Genomic DNA, 20,151 nt, shown 5'->3' on the forward strand with positions numbered 1-20,151 from the left:
TAGGTACCTCCTTAACATAATATTTGTATATTTTAAACGATTTTAACTTTTAACCTAACTGCTTTTATTTATTAGATTTTAAGAACACACCATAACTGCAGTACCTATACATAGGTAAAGAATACTGGTATACTGAATTAGGTACCTACAATAATGTGGTGTTTATAATATTATGTTATGTACTATGTAGGTTTCTGGTATGTAAAGTATGCAAACAGCACCTAATTCAAGCGTTTCCAAATTTTTTTAACACCTAGCTATTGTATATTTGTATAGGTAGTAAATAGTCGTTGTATAATAGTCACAGAAGTATTAAAGCTGCGAATAGCGACGTTCATAGACGGTTGACGCTAGACGTTATCATGATCGACCACACTCCCCCCCCCCCGCATACAGTGGATGACCGAGACGTTTTGTTTTTATTTTTCTGTACTATAATAATAATAAGTATCATGGTTTTTCCAATCTTTTACGATTTGACGGCCGCTGCCGCCGCCGCCGCCGACCCAGCCACTCGTAGCCGTCGTAGAGCGAGAGGCAAGAGTATGCGATTGTCGGAAAGATCTATAACTATCTCACTCCCGCCCATGACTAAACTTGTTTGTAACAGCCGTAATACTCTTATTGTCGTAATATTACTTATTTTAATTTTTCGTTGACTGTAACATAGGTACGATTTACGATTTATTTCATACCGCTTTATTATTTATGCCATGTTATTTAGCCACGTTTTATCATAAACTCCTAACCGATTAATCGAAGTTGTCTATCGACTGCCGTCAAGCTGGAAGTTGAAGATTCAATAATATATTTTATATATTATTAATATTGAAGCTCCGTCAAATTAAAACACGTAAGTCATATTATCATTTACATACGTAACACTTAAGGTACTATATTTTAAATTACACGTCTTAATAATAAAATTAATATATTCATTTCCCACACTTTATCCGGCCAAAATTAAAAATATATAGGAAGTGGTCTATTATACTATAATATTCTATCGGTAATTTGAACTGCAGTTTTTAAATTAATATGAAAACTCATGGCCCAAATCCAAATGCTTGTAAACTCTATACACTGACATGGTGTTTTTTTCACTGTCAAAATTAAAAGTCTTGAATTGGCTAATTAATATTGTTCCGTGGCTCGTTGAATTTGGATTTTTCCTACCACATGACACACCCCTAGAACGGTGGTCCAAACCTGCTAATAAACTTCCCACCACTGTGTGGACTTCTTCGTTGATTAGGTAACAACTCGAGTTGTTTTATATTTAGATCTATATACTCATATAATAAAAAATATGTACAAAAATATATATACAAAGGTGTATAATTATGTACAAAAAAATCAACTGTCAAAATGTGATTATTTTTACTCATAAAATTGTACCTACTTGTACTTTACTATTTTACTCATTATCAGGGCTAGGATTTATATGCAACAGCATGTTTTTTTTGCGCCTTCTGATTATTGATTTTGTCAGTAATGTCCATGAATCACCTCATGATGAGATAAATGGTGGTATTTTTATTTTGCATGTTTTTGCATATTTTGGATGAAAATCATATCATTGCATAATAGGTATATTGAATAAAATGAATATTATTGCATATTTTGATTTTAAGAATGCGAAAAATGCATGTCTTATAGTATATATTTCATAAAACTTGGTTTTTTTGTCAAACATAAATTTTATTTTTATAAAATATAAATACAATCCTATGGTACAATAGGTATGAGATAAATAATTGAAAAGTTTGACATTCATTTTTGAAAATTTAAAAAAAATTATGGTCGTAGCATGTAACACACGTAGTGAATATGAATTATAAATCTTATTTCTAAATTTTTTTTTTTCTCAATTATATTATATTAAGACAAACAGACAATCTCTGATGTATTTCAACAAATAAATATTTTTTTTGTAACTATATTTTTGTGTTTATCTTATAAAAATTGAAATGCATATTTTTGCATATTTCGATAAATAAAATGCATACTTTACCATTTTTTATTGCATACAAATCCTAGCCCTGCTCATTATAGTAGGCAGTACAAATAAATACATTTATTTCTTACCTATTGTATATAAACAAATTTACTAATTTATGATTTTTTTTAATAAAATAATTGAATACAAAATTAAAAATATCAAGTTACCAAATAATACGAATATTACCAACTATAATATATAGGTAGGTAGGTATAGGTAGGTACTATGCATAATGTTTTATGTTATAACATAAACGGTCATGGTTACTTATATAGGTAGTTTAAGTTGAAATTTTTAAACCCAAAAGTCCCGTTGTGTTTCACCATTAGTTCTTTACATTATTATATATATTCACCAAATAAATACATACACTAATTACAGGCATAAATGCTAAATAATTAACAGTTTTTCTAATTAGTGAAATATTTTAATCTTGTTTGTATAAATGATGTCATAATTCTTTTAGATAAACTGGGGTAAATGTAAACGGTTTTGACAATGTTTACTTACATTAACACTCACACATATATAATGTGTTCTACACATATCTTGCAATGTAATTATATGTAAAAGTTTTAAGCAACCATATTTTGGGGTTATATTTAGTATAAAAACATTATCCAGTTTACAATTTTAAATTTACATATGCCCATTACAATTTAGAAAATAAAAGAATGGGGAAAAGTAAATGAATCATCAGTATATATTAATTATTTCTTCAAACTGTTCTTATGTGAGTTTTTACATTTTCCCTAAAATGTATAGTAATATATAGTAGAATTATTGGGGCAAATGTAAAAAACACAATCCATACGACAATAAATTGATAGGGAAAATGAAAATAAAGCAGAATAACAATTAATTAAGGTAAAATCGATGTATTCTTAATTAATTGTTATTCTGCCTATAGGTATATTATTATACACAGGTATAAAAAAAACATTTTGTGTTATTAAAAATATTAATAAGAATTTGAATCTTGTATTAAAATTGTATTATCTATTCCTAGGTTATTTATATATAATTATTAAATTTGTATTATATTTATTTTATTTGTTTAATAAGACTATAGTTTATTATATTTTAATTATATATGTACTTATCTCTCTCTTTTTCATATATATTTTTGTTTCATCTCTATTGATCATAAAGTATTCCATTTCTTTGGCATTATAAAACATTATACTTGAATATTCATACTACCAGTAACATAATTTATATTTCTTAAATTACAAAATTAAATATATTATGTATGAATAGTAATTATATATTATATAGTATAATTATATATTATATACCTAGTATAATTATATATTATATAGTATAATATATTATAGGCTTTCAAATATTTAACTAGGTACATAAAATGAAAGCAGCTAGCAGTTATCGAACAAAGCGGAGAAAAATACAACAAGAGATGGAAATATTAGAAAATTTACTTGATGTAAATTTGTCAAATAGTTTAGAACCTCAATTTAATATTTCTCCAATTCAAGAAACGACCCAAGAAATTATTACTTTCAATGAAAGTGAAATTGATAATTTTGCTTCCAATAATTTGTATTCCTCAAAAAAGGTCCCTCCAGAAGATCCAAGAGAAGACGGTGCATTGTTTTATAAGGATTTGCCTTCAAATAGTTCAATAAATTATATTATTCCTAATGAAATGAATTATAGCAATGCAGTTTTAAATGTTAATAAAGATGACATCAAAAAATCTCTTGGTGAGTGGGCTGTTGATTGTAATGTTCCTCAAAGCACAGTAAACAGGCTTTTGAGTGTCTTAAAATATAAAGCACAACTTACATACCTACCAAAAGATTGTCGAACATTATTAAAATCAACATCTACAAAGGTTTTAAATATAAGAGAAGTAAAACCAGGAATATACTACCACTTTGGCATAAAAAAAGGTATCCAAAGATATTCATCGATTTTGTCTACTAATGAACAAATAAAGATTGCTATTGGTATAGATGGGCTTCCAATATCAAAGAGTAGTTCAGGTCAGTTATGGCCAATTTTGGGATATATTATTCCTTACCGAAAATATATTTTTCCAGTAGGAATATACTATGGAAATGAAAAACCACAAGACAGTAACGATTTCCTTTTAGACTTCATTACAGAAATCATAGATTTATCAATAAATGGGATCGTTATTAACAATGAAGTAAAAAAAGTTAAAATTGAACTAATGTGCTGTGATGCACCAGCGAAATCGTTTGTACTACGTGTAAAGGGTCATTCTGGTTTTTTTTCTTGTACACGCTGTGTACAAGAAGGTGATTACATAAACAACCGTGTTTGTTTTCCTTACGACAAAAATGGAAGTATGAAAAGATTACATCAAGACTATGTACAAATGAAGTATGAAGAGCACCACATATCATCTACCATATCATGTGTTGCATTAATACCAGATACTGATATTGTACATTTATTTCCTCTTGACTATATGCATTTAGTTTGTTTAGGGGTCACAAAAAAATTAATAAGTCTCTGGTTAAATACAGGGCCAACTAATGTTCGTTTACCAAGCTGGAAAATAAAAAACATAACATCTTCACTTAATAAGATAAAAAAATGTATAACAAATGATTTTGCACGAAAGCCAAGAGCAATTGAAGAATTTAAACGATATAAGGCAACAGAATTTCGTCAGTTTCTTCTGTATACTGGTCCTATAGTATTAAAAAATATTCTCCCTGATGACTGCTATCAACATTTCATGGTATTTAGTGTAGCTTTAAGAATTCTTTTGATTTCCGAACAAAGTTCTAAATATTTATGTTATGCCCAAAAACTTTTGGAGTACTTTGTAGAGCGATTTCAACAAATATATGGATGTCACTTTATATCCCATAATATCCATGGTTTACTTCACTTAGTTGATGACTATCATCTGCATGGACCACTTGATAATTGTAGCGCCTTCACCTTTGAAAACTATATGAAGGAATTAAAAGGAATGCTTCGGAAGCATGAAACACCATTGCAGCAAATTGTTAGACGATACGAAGAGCGTTGCAATAATGAAAATATTGAAGTTACTGAACCCTCGCAATTCACATTTAGAGTTAATGAACCCGATTGTTTTTTCCTTTCAAATAGTGAAGATATTGTTCGTATTACTAAAATTAGTTCAAAAACTGACACCATAGTTGGTCAGAAATTTGAAAATAAAATAGATTTTTTTTTAAAGCCTATATGTTCTTCAAAACTTAATATATACAAAATTAAAAATTTAAGTGAAAATAATAAATTATGGAAAATAGCGGATATTAAAACTAAAATGGTTGTTTTTGAAATAGAAAATGAACTTATAGCCATACCATTATTAAGATAAATATTATTTTTGTTTAGCAAAAATTAAGTTTGTAAAAAATGTTCACTCTTAAATTTGACAAAATATTTTTATTTTAATATGTTTTATAGTTTCATAGTTTTATAGTTTTATATTCAATCAAATAAATTGTTTATTCATTTGATTCTTAATTTTTAGATTTTAAGATTTTAGAATTACCTGTATTTGAAAAAATGTAAGATACTTAAGTACATAATAAGTAAATAATTATATATGTAAGAAATTAATACAAGCTATTAGCTATTGGCTTCAATTAGGTATAGCTGGTATACAGTATTGAACTGTTGTTGCTAATGTTGGCTGTAATTGTAACTTAAAGAAAACATTTAAAACCATAAATGGTAAATAATAGGACGTTTTTAATATATGTTGCTATACACTATGTATGAATAAATTATTTGATTGTATTTTCAAAATTAATTTTAGAATGGTTGTTTTAGTAAAATGTGGACTGTTGTTTGCTTCGAAGACAACAGCATAGCAGCTGTACCTCAATTTTGGTTTGAGAGAGGAGTATGCGCATGGCCCAAAAAATCACCGAGAAAATGTATAGAGCGACGCCTAAAACCAAACGAAGTGGATTTTCAATACTTAAAAGCAACAATTATTAAAAATAACATAAGTATGAAATAAAATACTTATTTATTTTATTGAAATTTGTTGATTTAAATAATTTTATTAACTATATGATTATGATTTGAACTTTTTTTAGGCAGTCTTATTGATGCCCGTTCATTTGCTAAAGATAATTCCGAGGTTTCTTCAAATGAAATTTATGTGTTTGAAGAAAATAAAAAAAATCGAAACAAAAGTATTCAACGGTCAAGTGCTGGTTCATCTAAGGAATTCATTGCTCCTAAACTTCCAACGGTTTCTTCTGATGGTAACTATAATAGCTATTTAATAATATAATATATTATCATAGGTTCCTTTAATAATATTAAATTTCATAAAACCGGTTTTTTAAGTTAAAATCAGTTAATTCATTCAATGATGAATATATTATATATCTAATTTAATTATAGCATTTTAATGTATTAATTACAGTGATATTATGTGTTATTAAAAAATGTAGTATTCCTATTATTGTAATTTTATATATTCTCGTATTCAATATAAAGTCACTAAAACGTAAAATGTATGCATTTCAGAATCTGAAGATGAAGAAAATCCAGGCAATTCATGCTATCCAGATGCATCATTATCCCAAACTGATGAACTATTTGCCAATAATAGTCCATCAAACTCTGTTGAATCTAACACTAGTAAAAAAAATATTTCAAGATCAAATTCAGATATTGATGAAGTACAGGAGTTTGTTAGTAACAAGAAATTAAAAGTTACTCGTGACACAATTTCTGAAACGCCTAGGCGCCTATCTTATGGCTTCACTCCAAATAATAATAACTGTGAAAATGAAAGTGATCAAGGTATTATAATATATATGTTTTTGTTACAGTAAAATAACTAAAAACCTAATACTACCAAAAGTATTAATGCATAGGCATTTTCTTTATACTTATAAATGTTTATTTACTTTCCAGCTTTTAAAAAAATTGTAACCAGAAGCTTAACTTGCATGAAATATGAAATTGAGGTAGTTCAAAAACGATTAGATTCTATGGTTACTTTAATAGAGAAAATTCATGATAAAATTGAAAATCCATCTATATCTTCATTAAACCTTCATAATGTAATAAGTGATATGGAAATAATTAGTATTGACAACAACGAGTCTTTAGATGTTATAGAAGAACGATTGACTAACGATAAACCATTCAGAACTCAAATGGTAAATATTGAATGATTTTTTTAAGTTTATTGACATTTATTAGTTCCAGAAATATTTATATTAATTTAAATGTTAAAGGTACTAGCATTAACACGTCTTATGGGAGATACCATATCAGAAACTGTGCGTAGAATAATGCAAAAGATTTTCACAGACAAATTTCTCTCCAATTATTCATACATTGGTCATAAGGGAAAATTAAAATTATCTAATCTACAAAGCTGTTCTATAATATTTGGTAAATATTTAAAAAAAAATTATTTAAGACTACATATTTTATTTATTTACTTTAAATATTTTTATATGTATTGTTTGTTATTTAGAGGCAGTTCATAAAATGAAAAAATATCATGATATACCTTTTAAAGATATTGAAAAACCTATAAAATTGTGGATGGCTCAAGCATCAGAACGCATAAAAAAAAGAAATGAAAAGAATACAACGGACAAAAGTGGATAATAATGTGACTTAACAAATAATTTTGCATTTAAGTAAATTAAATTATAATTTCAACTAAATATATTTTGTTTTTTTAAATGTTTTTTTATGAGCTGATTATTATATAGCTAGGAAAGCCATACGTATACCTAATATACTTATATATTTTTTTTAAACAATTTATTATTAACTGATTATATAGCTAAGAAAGCCACATTTCTATTTTTAATATTATATACATTTATTATTATATAGCTAGGAAAGCCATATATACCTATACCTAATATAATTTTATACTTATATATATTTTTTTTAAACAATTTGTTCTTATAGCTAGGAAAGCCATACGTATACCTAATATACTAGCTTATATATATTTTTTTTAAACAATTTGTTATTAACTGATTATATAGCTAAGAAAGCCACATTTCTATTTTTAATATTATATACATTTATTATTATATAGCTAGGAAAGCCATACGTATACCTAATATAATTTTATACTTTTTTATCTATGTTGAAGAAAACATTGTAATAAACTATTATAAATAACTATAGATACATATAATATTAGTATATATTATATAGTATTTGCAAATTATGTATTTACACTCAGTATTTAATTGGATTTTAATATACATTTTATTAGAACTATAACACAATTTTTTGAAATCTAATTCCTGTTTTGTACTAAAAAATTATATAGAAAATTGTAAGACGTGTAAAAATTTTAAATATTATAATATTATAACATCTTCACAATATTGGAGTTGATTGTTTTTACAATATAGAAGGAAAATATTATCATATACCTCCATATAATGTTATTACAACATTAAACTGAATATTTTTACAATCACCACCAATAACATATTAAAAACATTTAAATACAATATTCTGAAAATTACTAACATGTAATGTTCTTGCAACAATTATGAACAATATTCTGAAAATTACTAACATGTAATGTTCTTGCAACAATTATAAACAATATTCTCACAAGAAACACATAAAATATTTTATATATATTTTAAGAGATCATTGTGAAAACATTTGATCCTCTGCCAAATAGTGATCTAATAATATTGTGACAATAATCAAAAATATTCCTCGAATATACATCAAATGTTTAAATTTAAGAATGAATATTGTTAAAAAATTGTAAAAATATAATTTTGCTGTGTGGGTAGGACTATATATGCGTATATGCCACCAGTCCCTAAAGTATTCAAATTTTCGTACTACACACATAGTTCCAAATCAGTCAAATCTAAATTATACATAGTACGTATCAAAATAATAATATGTATTTACAAAAAATTTTTTTTATATAAAACTCATTTTAAGGCTTCTAACACATTTTTACAATAGCAGGTGAAAAATAAAATAAAAATATAGTCACAATTTTTATTTACGAGCTTTCAAATTTTGAATTTTGACAAAATACGTAAAAATCATGAAAATTCGTAAATTATTTTATGCTAGAAATTCATAAAAAAATTTCCTTTTATATCTAAGATTTGAAAATTTAATATAAGGCTCCTAACACATTTTTACAATAGCAGGTGAAAAATAAAATAAAAATATAGTCACAATTTTTATTTACGAGCTTTCAAATTTTGAATTTTGACAACATAAGTAAAAATCACGAAAATTCACAAATTATTTTAAACTAGAAATTCATAAAAATTTTTCTTTTTAAATCTAAGATTTGAAAATTTTTAATAATCTATAATATATCCTAGACAGATAAACTGTCTTCGTTCAGAATCGTTTTTCGTATACAATGATATAATAATATCATTGGATTCAAATTTAATTCCATCCATTACAGTAACCCACTTGTAACCTAGCTACTATACAGCAGAGCGACATCCACGACTTACCCGCTTTTTATGTATTATTTAGTCAAAATTTGAACTGTAAATGCTTATAAAAAAAATTTGTGACAATATATATTTCTTTTATTTTTCAACTGCTATTGTTACAATGTGTTAGGAGCCTTGTATTTAATTTTCAAATCTTAGATTTAAAAAGAAAACTTTTATGAATTTCTATCTAAGATAATTTGCCGTAATTTTTACGTATTACGTCAATATTTGAACTTCAAATGATAATAAAAAAAATCGTGCCTATGTATTTTTATAATTTTTTAATCACTATTAGAATAATTTATGAGGAACTTTGTATTAAATTTTCAAGTATTTTGATAAGGAACAAAAATTTTATCGACACTTCACAAGAAAATTTTCAGAAAAATTGAAAATTTCAGTTGTCTATAAATATCTCAAAAAAGTCAAAATATTTTGAAAATTAAATAATGTAAAGAAAATGCCAATCTAAATAACTTGTGAAATTTTCAAGAATCTACGACTTATACTTTTTGAATAATTATAAATATTTAAAATCTTTTGAGGATAAATCGTTATCGTTACGCTATTTCGTAAAAATTTAAAATTCAAACGCGCTTAAATTTTTTCCTATAATGTTTCGAGTTTTCTCTAGAGCTATACTTGAAGGAAAACTAATAGAAAACTTAGTGTTGCATTTTTAATCCTTAGTTATAAAAACAAAAAATGTTATGATTTTTCAACTTCAAAATTACTTGCAAATTTATAAACGCTTATAAAAAAAAATTGTGAGTTACGATTTTTAATTTTTTTTAGCTACAATAAGAACAACTCATAAGGAACCTCGTATTAATTTTTCAAGTTTTTTTGGTCGTCCAAAATTTTTTTGTCGGCACTTCAAAAAAAAATTCTCAAAAAAATTGAAAATTTCAGTGGTCAATAAATAACTCAAAAAAGTCAAAAAAAATGTATATAGACAACACTAACATAAACACAAAAATTTCAAGTATTTACAGTGATTAGTTTTTGAATTACAACCATATAAAAAAATGGATTTGGTCGAAAACTGGGTTTCCCGTTTTTCTCGTTTTTTTTTTTTTTAAACTGTTGGAAAATGTTTACTTTTGACCTTTATAATGCATCAAGGATATTCACTTTTACATCGGAAACCACCCCCAAAGTTTGAAATTGAAGCATTCTTTCGAATAGTTATGCTGTACACAGACACAAAAACAAATTTAAAAAAAACACACATCATTGTAAAATCAATACATTCATTACTCTGTTCAGAATCTAAAATATTTGTAAGTTATATTGTAGTAAGGGGATTTTTTTTTCCAGGATTCATATAATTATAACCTATTGGGCCGGTGGTCAGAAAAAAAAGCCAGGGTAAAAAAAGCATTATTACAATAATTAATTATACCTATAACCATTAAAATTAAAGTATTAAATTAGGTATTATTTAAAAATTGTTTACACATTATTGGTCAAATATATAAAAAATAATTTTAATTGAATATACAAAAAATAAAATTTAAAGTATTCTTCAAAATTTTTAAACATTGGTCATATTGTATACATAACATATATTATATATTTTATAGTTTCGACGGATTTCGGGTTTTAACTGTAACATATATATATAAACATATTAATACACAGGTTATATATGTTAATTAATTTAAAATTTTTAACACGTGCAGTTGATCATACTGTATGGTCCGTATTCATATATAAAATTGTTAATATTATAATATACATTGAATAAAAATAATATAATATTTTGTGGATATTATGTTGAAACTTGAAATCAATTGATTTATGTCTTACACCTTAGATATGTATAAGTATTATGTATATACTTTGTACAGGGTGATTTTTTTTTTAATGAACATGTTGCAGATCGCAGTATGAAATACATCCTATCTTGAAATAAATTAATTTATATACATTTTTAATTTAAACTTTTTGTTTAATAAAATCAATACATTCATTGCTGTTTAGAATCTAAAATATATTTATTACTATGAATAATAAATAATAACATATAACCTGTGTTTTAATAATTATATATATATGTATACAATATGGCCAATAATGTGTAAACATTTTATTAAATAATACCTTATTTAATACTTTAATTTTAATTGTTATATACATATTTAACTATTGTAATTTGGCTTTTTTTTCTGTGGATTATTTTTCCCGTGGCTTTTTTTTCCTGGATTTTTTTTCCTACATTCTATTGGGCCATTGGAGATGTGGGACATGAGCCGATAACCCAAATAATTGTTTCTTTTTACTTTATAGTTATCTTCACTACCTATTCATTAGTTATTTTAAAGTAGTTATTAAAATAATTATACCGTCTATACCCAAACACTTATACTGAAATGTCCGATGTATTAGTTCCAGAACGTTTAGTTCATTAGCTGTCTTTTTAATCGCACTAATTGTTTTAGGAACTATATTTTTATCTGGTTAAGTTGGATGATATTTATGTGTAACTACTTAACTTAATAGTGTTGGATTTGTTTTGAAAACTGTAGTGTGTGGAGAATAGCTGTATACTTACAAAAACTTTTTTCATTACATTTCCGTGTAAAATAATTTGTTCACGCATGTTTTAAAATATTCTTTTAATTATGATGATACCATTTATATGATAAAGATAACGATGAAATTAATGATGTAATTTATATAATATTGTGATAATCAAATTAATGTTAGAATTTATGTGATTTAATTAAATATAATTATAAATTATATTTACTGTATTTATTTGATATAATTATTTCCATACTATTATATCTATGAAATATGAATATTATATACAATAAAATAAAACACATTAAACTAACGACTTTTTGTTTACTTACAATTAGGCTGCTATCTTTTGGTCATTATTTATTTAAGTAATACGATTTCTTAAATTCGGTATTAAATTATTAAAGGTCTATTTACACTACGATGGAACAGAGATGGACCGGACCACGCCCGTACTCGTAAATATGATAATAAATTAAGTAAACATATTTAAATACAGTATTAATCTAGAATATAAGGAAAATTAAATCCTCTGTATTTTTGTTTATGCCACTTCTAGACGCTTACAAATTACAATAAACGCTTGTTGTTTCGTATATAACAATGATTACCGGACGAAAAGTAAGGGGACAAAAATTCCGAAAATACAAAATTGTCTATTTAATTTTCATTTATAATTATAATGTACATTGTATTACATAATATTATTATGTAGGTATACACATGTAATATTATATATATAGTCAGTTCATGTATAATTATTATTTATTTAAAAATGTAATTTAAGTACTTTTATTGCATTATTATATTATTGTACTTTTTATTATATTTTCTTATTTCTTATTATTTCTTATACCTAACAAAAATATTACGGAAATCCACAATAGTTTGGTAGGTACGTACCTATATGGATCTAATGTTTATCGCAGCCGTACGTCTACAGTTTATCTACCATAATATTATTATACCTACATGCTACAATAGCGTTAATCAATATTATTACCACGATTATAATATAATATTATATAGGTACCTATAATATCATTTACCTACTTTTATCTCATCGATATACATATTATATAATCGATTTCATGGGGACGTAGCAGACGTGAATTATAAATTTAATTTGTCACTTAGTGTATCCCTAGACGTTATTTAGTCGAGGTGGAGGATGGAGGTTGAAATAATAGTTTTTGTAATAAAATAAAATAAAAAAAATTTTTTAACGGATATGCATATATGGTTCATCATAATCTGGTTTCTAGTATTCGGTGGAAATGTTCCATACATAATTATGACAAATAAAACAATTTTGTATTTTCAGACTTGTTGTCCAACTTTTTCTGTACCGGACTTTTTGACGGATTACCATAACAATTATAGCTACCGCGGTTACAACGAGAAAAACTCTATCCCTACAATGTCTACAATATATTATAATTAATGATAAAAATGACAAATACACGTATATGTTACGCTAATATACTCTTTTAGTACACCGTATTATGCATTTATATTAAATTTATACTACACGCCACATGTTGTAGAATATATAGGAACAATAACGTAGTACCACAATATTACGTGACAATGGGACGATACGTATACAATATTAAATGTGTAATTTGTTTTTTTCTTTAACCTGCAAAAAATACTAATATAATAATATATAACACTTAATATAAGACAATGGCTGTTTTTTATAGTAATGGCATAATATTTTATCGCAGCGTCGACGGAAAAATACGTGATCAGACGAAAAGTGAGACAGCGTCTATGTGCAGTTGGCGCCGCAGTATCACATAATATTATAATAATAAAATTGTATACAGTATTATACTATTACACAAAACTTATTATAATATAGTATAATGAATAGGAATAGGAACCTCTGATAAATACTCGGAATCGAACACAAAGGAAATAGTAATGTTATATCGGTGGGTTTCTTTTTTTTATCTACAGGAAGAATATATTTTATTGTATACATGTGTTTCCCAAGAAGATGCGGAATGCGAGTTCGAGACCCTTGACTTGTATGTCACCATTGTCAGCACGCATAATATGCTGTACAGGCATTTATTATACTTAAACTCGAACCGTTTCGTTTTAGATTGCAATATCGCAGCTCCCCTCCCGGAATCCTTCTAGACTGCTTCTTTGTCTCGCCGTCGTCATGCATTCCGAATATTCCGATAATAATTTTATTTCATTATTTGGTTGTAACTTGTTGACTTCGTATCTATACCTCTATTCGCCATAAGTTGGACCCACTTACGCGCATGCATACTGAGCCGCCCTACGTTCAGACCCCCCCCCCCCCATTTCGGAGACATATGGTTTGTGCAGTGTTCGTCGTAGTAGTCAGCTGCCGCCGTGCATACAGAATGTTATACAAAATAATTGATACGAATTATATCAATATAATAGCGCGCGTTCACGATACGTCGTGAAGATAATCAAATCACTACGTATACGCCAGGTGCGGTGGCAACGATCAGCACTAGCGCTCCGAAGACGTGGTGGCCTGCGCAGCTACGACCGGTTTTCGTAGAGCTAGTGGGTCAACTTACAGCGAATAGTCAATAGAGTATAGTGCGGTATCTCGTAACAGTGGAACTACGATGCTCTCAATCGTTGTGAATCACTGGCACTAACCATTCGATAGTGCATTAGTGCAATAATTTACTGTCAAATAACCGTTCACAATATTATACTTGCACGTCAGACGATTTCCCGAACTCTGTTCATATTTCGCAGCAAGGTCGTGGTTGTTTGGAATTTGGATGTCTATCGAACTCAACTCGGACGATGGTACTGCAAGTATCTGTTGTCGTACACGAGGATTGGTAATATAGGTAAGCACGATTTTAATTATAATATTTCGCAAGAAGAGTGTAGATTTCCAAGTTAATATATATACCTATATATACCGATAGGAATTTCAACACCTAGTATTTTTATAACATTATTTAACTAAATAAATACAAATATCTATTAAAATTTAATGTTTGATAAGTGATGGCATACCTATGAATCTGCTTTAAAAATATATATTACATCAGAATTTGTATCAAACTGTAAAGTCTTACATACATTTTTAGTCTTAATTTTCTTTCACTGTACCTACCAGGGCTTGCATTTGAAAAAAAATATTTTGTTTTACGTTATTTACAATCAAAACGTTATACAAATTTTGAGTTTATCGTTATTCAACTTTTGTGGTTATCATTACTCATAATTAAAACATTGTACAATTTTTTGCATTTATCGTTATTTAAAATTTAAAAGCATTTAGATACCTGTTTTAAAAGTACACAGGTTGCTATTTAAAAGTATATGACTATGACCTTTTTTTGGGGACATAATTTCCCTATTCTGAGTTTTAAGTAGGTATTATATAATTATATATATTTAATTAAATGGGTTAGATAACCCAATTACATATTATTTACAAAATATAGAGTACAGTGATACAGATTAAATTACAATACATAGTTCGTAAAGAAATGGAAACAAAATAAATGATAAAACAGTATGATAATAATTAATCTTAAGAGTAATAAACAATAATGTATTATTGAATTTAATAAATTGCCTAGGCTCTAAAATCATGATTATTATTTTGAAATTTAGAATGTATTATTCATTAGGTTTATAAATGTTAAAATTATTTAATAAGTTTTACAGTATTGTGCATGAGAATATCATTTAAGCAGGAATTTATGTTTCAAACATATTCTACTCTGATTGTTTTGACATTCTTTGTCAACATTTATTTTATACCTTCCTACAATTGACAAAATAATCAGCATCTATAATTTATATTGTTAAACAGTGGCGAACCCAGGGTTTTAGTACTGTGGGTCTGCCTCACTTACAAGAGGCCACTGTGTTAGATTACATTTATTATAACTAAAAGAGATAAAGCACAAGTCTTAACTATTTTTTTAACACAATTTAAAACTTCTTACAAACTTTGATATTATTAATTAATTCAAATTTAATGTTTTTTTTTATTTGTTACATCAAAATTGAAATTCATTTAACAAACTTACCTGGAATATTTAAATAATTTTGAGTACCTATCTTAGATTTTGAGAAGAGATGTATATATTTATTATTATATTTGTAGGGATATTTGTATACATATAGTTGCAGTATATTTATTTTATCTTAATGTCCAATAACTGCATAACTACTTTCATTTTCACAGTAAAATGTAGTTAAAATCCAATACAAAAATAATTCATATACAAAATTGTATTTTTATTATAACATATAAAAAATAAGTATAATATTACAATAATTTTTATATTAACAATTCCTCTTTTACGAAAGAAGCTGGAGATAGAATGTCATGTTCTGTTATAATATCTATAAAATATAGATTGTATAATCAAGACTTATTTTATTAAATATAATTATATAATAATTAGAGAAAAGTGAAACTAACAATTTTATAACGACACACAAAACTTTTGTATTTCAATTCATTTTTTTGAAATAGTAAATATAAATTTTAATAATGCATTTATAAATATAATATTATATTGCATTTTAAAATTCGTAGTTTATCTTATTACCCACCTATAAGATATTTTTTCTTTTTAATAATTGATAAATCTTTCTTTTATACTTTAATTATAATTTAATATGAATTAGGTATTTAATATTAAAAAAAAAAAAAAATCAAACAGGAGAATTTTAATTATTATTAATAAATATTTATTCTTTGGATATAAATTTTATAATAAATCTTGATTCTTATACTTCGAAATTAGAATAAAAGTATTGCCTATCAGCCCATATCTAATAAGACAAGTACATTCGTAACAAGTAATAACTATTAAGGGCCAGTTGCACCGTCTACGGTTAAACAATGATTAAGAGTTAATCTATGATTAACGATGTTGGGTCGTTGTACAGTGCCGTTTAACCTTCTAATCATTGATTATTTATCCGTTAAGTTAATCAACCAATTAAGGTCGTTTAAACGTTGATTAGTTAATTTTCGGGGTGTGGCATTAAATTCGTTATCATTTATCATTGTTATCAGCTATCATAATTCATAATATTATGTTTTTATTGTTTTTAATAATTAACTTTTTTTTGGAAATTCATTCTCGTAGACCGTATTTTTCAGAGTCAAGAATCTTGTCTATAGTAGTTTAATATTTTGTACATTATAGTCATAGGGGTTGTTTTCCGTTATAAGGTTAGATTAGATTTAGGTCTAGTTACTAAATATGTATTTCGAAGATGTCGAAGATTCAGATTTCGAAGATGAAGAATTTGAAAACTTGGCCATATTACTTGCTTTTCCTATGCGACAAAGAATATTTAGACCACAAACAGATCATTTTACATGGTGGAGAGATGATGAATTTTTTGATAGATTTCGAGTATCAAAAAGTACAGTGCGTTACATAGTTGATATGATAAGTGACCGAATTTGTTCTCGTACTGATTGGTATGCATTATTTTAAATCTCATATTAGAGCAGAAAAAAAATTAAATATACCCAATACCCAGTCTTGTAAAAAATACTTTTGAAAAGTATTAAAATACGAATACTAATATTCAAATAAAAAAGTATTAAAATACTATTATAAAAATGTATTTTATGAATACTCAGTAAGTATTTGAATACAAATACAAGTATTTTTTTTTTAATTTTATAAACTACCTATATTATGTTACTACTTACCATAGATTTTAACAATTTGAAAAATACTTAAACATGTCTGACTAGTGACTATTTAGAGGTAATTTATACATGTTCACATATTTCATTCATATTGATACAATTAAAATATTAAATGACAAAAAAAAAAAAAAAAAAAATTGGTATTGATTATTAATATGGAACTATTTAAACAAATTCCAATACAGAACCCATATAAAATTATATGTAGCATTTTTTAAATTTTGAACATTGTTATTACCTACCTACTTTTTCTATAAAAAATGTTTTCTGTTTTTATAAATTCAATCTCATTAATATAATTTTTTATATATATTTATATAGCCTTGACAATAAGATAAAAAATTACCTAACCAACTATAAGGATAGAGAATTATTATGATTATAATATTATTTCAACAAAAACAATATTATTTTTATTGATGTCAAATTGTTGTGAAAAGCAATTATTAAAACGGACTTTGTGGTATTTAAATTTTGTTAAAAATACTTTTTAAAAGTATTCAGAATGCTTAAAAAATACTTCAAAAAAATTGTATTTAGAATATTAAAAAATAGTACTAAAATAAACAATTCATTCAGTTTAGGTACCAATAATTCAATTTATCTATAAGGTCATTAAGCCAAGGTAAAAGGGTACAACACATAAAAAAAAAAGTATTTGTAAGTATCTGTAAATACTTTTTAAAAGTATTTTTGTATTTGTACTTAAATACTTTTTTCCAAGTATTCAAATACTTTTTTTAAATACTTTTGAAAATAAGTATCGGTATCTATACTTGAATACTTTATAAATGTATCTTTTACAAGACTAGAGTAGACCACATACTAGAGCAGCACCATAATATTAATTACTATAGATTGAAATTTGTAGGAATCGTGCTGTTACTCCAGAACATAAAGTTCTCCTTGCATTACGATACTATGCAACGGGATCAATGTTGGTTGTGTGTGGTGACTTCATTGGAGTTCACAAATCGACTGCTAGCCGAATAGTCAAACTTGTATCTCACGTCATTGCTACACTTCGTCCACAATTTATTAAGTTTCCAGACATTGAAAATGACATCAAGAAGTTAAAGCAAGATTTCTATAATATTGCCAAGTTTCCAATGGTTATTGGTGCCATGGATTGTACACATATCAAGATAAAGTCACCAGGAGGAAACAATGCTGAAGCATATAGAAATAGAAAAGGTTTTTTTTCAATAAACGTGCAAACCATTTGTGATGCCAATTTAAAAATTCAGGACATCGTTGCTAGGTGGCCTGGATCTTCACATGATTCGACTATTTTTAAAAACTCTGAAATAAGAAGAAAATTTGAAATGGGAGAAATGAGTAATAACCTCATAGTAGCAGACAGTGGTAATGCTCAAAGAAATTATGTGATGACGCTTGTTGGAAATCCTCAAACTATAATAGATCCAACATCAGGTATTACTGCAGAAGCCATAGACAAATACAATGAATCGTTAATCCGGACAAGGAATACTGTAGAGAGGAGTTATGGAGTCTGGAAACGTCGATTTCCAGTATTAGCTACTTGTATCAATGTTAAAGTGTCATCATCTCAAAGCATAATTGTTGCTACAGCAGTACTACACAATATAGCTTGTAATTTTGGGGAAAGATTGCCTAGAGTCACTACAGAACAGGAGTCATCCATTAAAATTACAGACTTCAATAATGTTGGTGATAATATTAGTAGGAATGCAGTTAATAGCACCAGAAAACAGATAATTAGATACTTTAAAAATAAGTAATTAAATAAAGTATAGTTTCATACATGATTAGCCTTATAGCGTTTTTATCGAAGTCATCAATTTTTTCGTTGATTTTTGCACGAATTTTTGTTTTATTTGGTGACTTCAGTAGGTTGTCCTTTTTGTAATCCCGTATGGTATTAACAATAGTATCACGTCCAATTCCGGATGCTTTCGATAGATACGCAATCAAAGGTTTGTACTTGATATCCGGTTGCTCTTCAAGTTTGGTTTTATACAGATTAATAATCATAACCTTCTGCCTGCTTCCAACAAACTGAAAAAAATAAACAATATAAATATAAATATTTTTTTTATTTGTATATATTGAAAATTTTTTAAAACAGACTTAATTTAAATGATTATTATTATTAACAATAAAAAAACAAAAAATTCATTAACAATATCGGAAAATGAACTGAAAAATCAGAATAAAAATGTATAATATCATGTTATATTGTAATTCAATTATATATTAAAAATGTAATACAATATTTTGTGTTTTCAAACGTTGTATATAATAAAAAATTAATCCGGACTTTTTTGTTATTAATATTTAATTTCACAGATCCATGATTAATTAAAAAAAATTGAAAATTAAACCATAAATACTTAACGAAGTTACCAATACTTGATATGAATTTCAAAGTCTTAAGAACGTTTAGTATCTAAAATATT

At 26.2% G+C, this 20,151-nt stretch overlaps 1 protein-coding gene and 1 pseudogene across 1 annotated transcript; one reads left to right on the forward strand and one right to left on the reverse strand.

Moving 5' to 3' along the window:
- LOC149062623 (uncharacterized) overlaps positions 1-20,151 on the reverse strand; it is a 512,259-nt pseudogene that overhangs the window by 417,346 nt on the left and 74,762 nt on the right.
- Positions 188-7,885, forward strand: LOC149062642 (uncharacterized). The gene is made up of 7 exons (XM_089216085.1): positions 188-853; positions 5,810-5,991; positions 6,082-6,252; positions 6,521-6,799; positions 6,914-7,161; positions 7,240-7,399; positions 7,485-7,885. Exons 2-7 carry the CDS (start codon positions 5,814-5,816, stop codon positions 7,619-7,621), a joined length of 1,173 nt encoding a protein of 390 aa, XP_089072211.1. The 5' UTR covers positions 188-853; positions 5,810-5,813; the 3' UTR covers positions 7,622-7,885.

This window comes from Diuraphis noxia, unplaced genomic scaffold, assembly GCF_037042655.1.
Source record: "Diuraphis noxia isolate RWA-SAM2 unplaced genomic scaffold, SU_Dnox_SAM2 contig0001, whole genome shotgun sequence".
Classification (NCBI taxonomy): Eukaryota; Metazoa; Arthropoda; class Insecta; order Hemiptera; family Aphididae; genus Diuraphis; species Diuraphis noxia.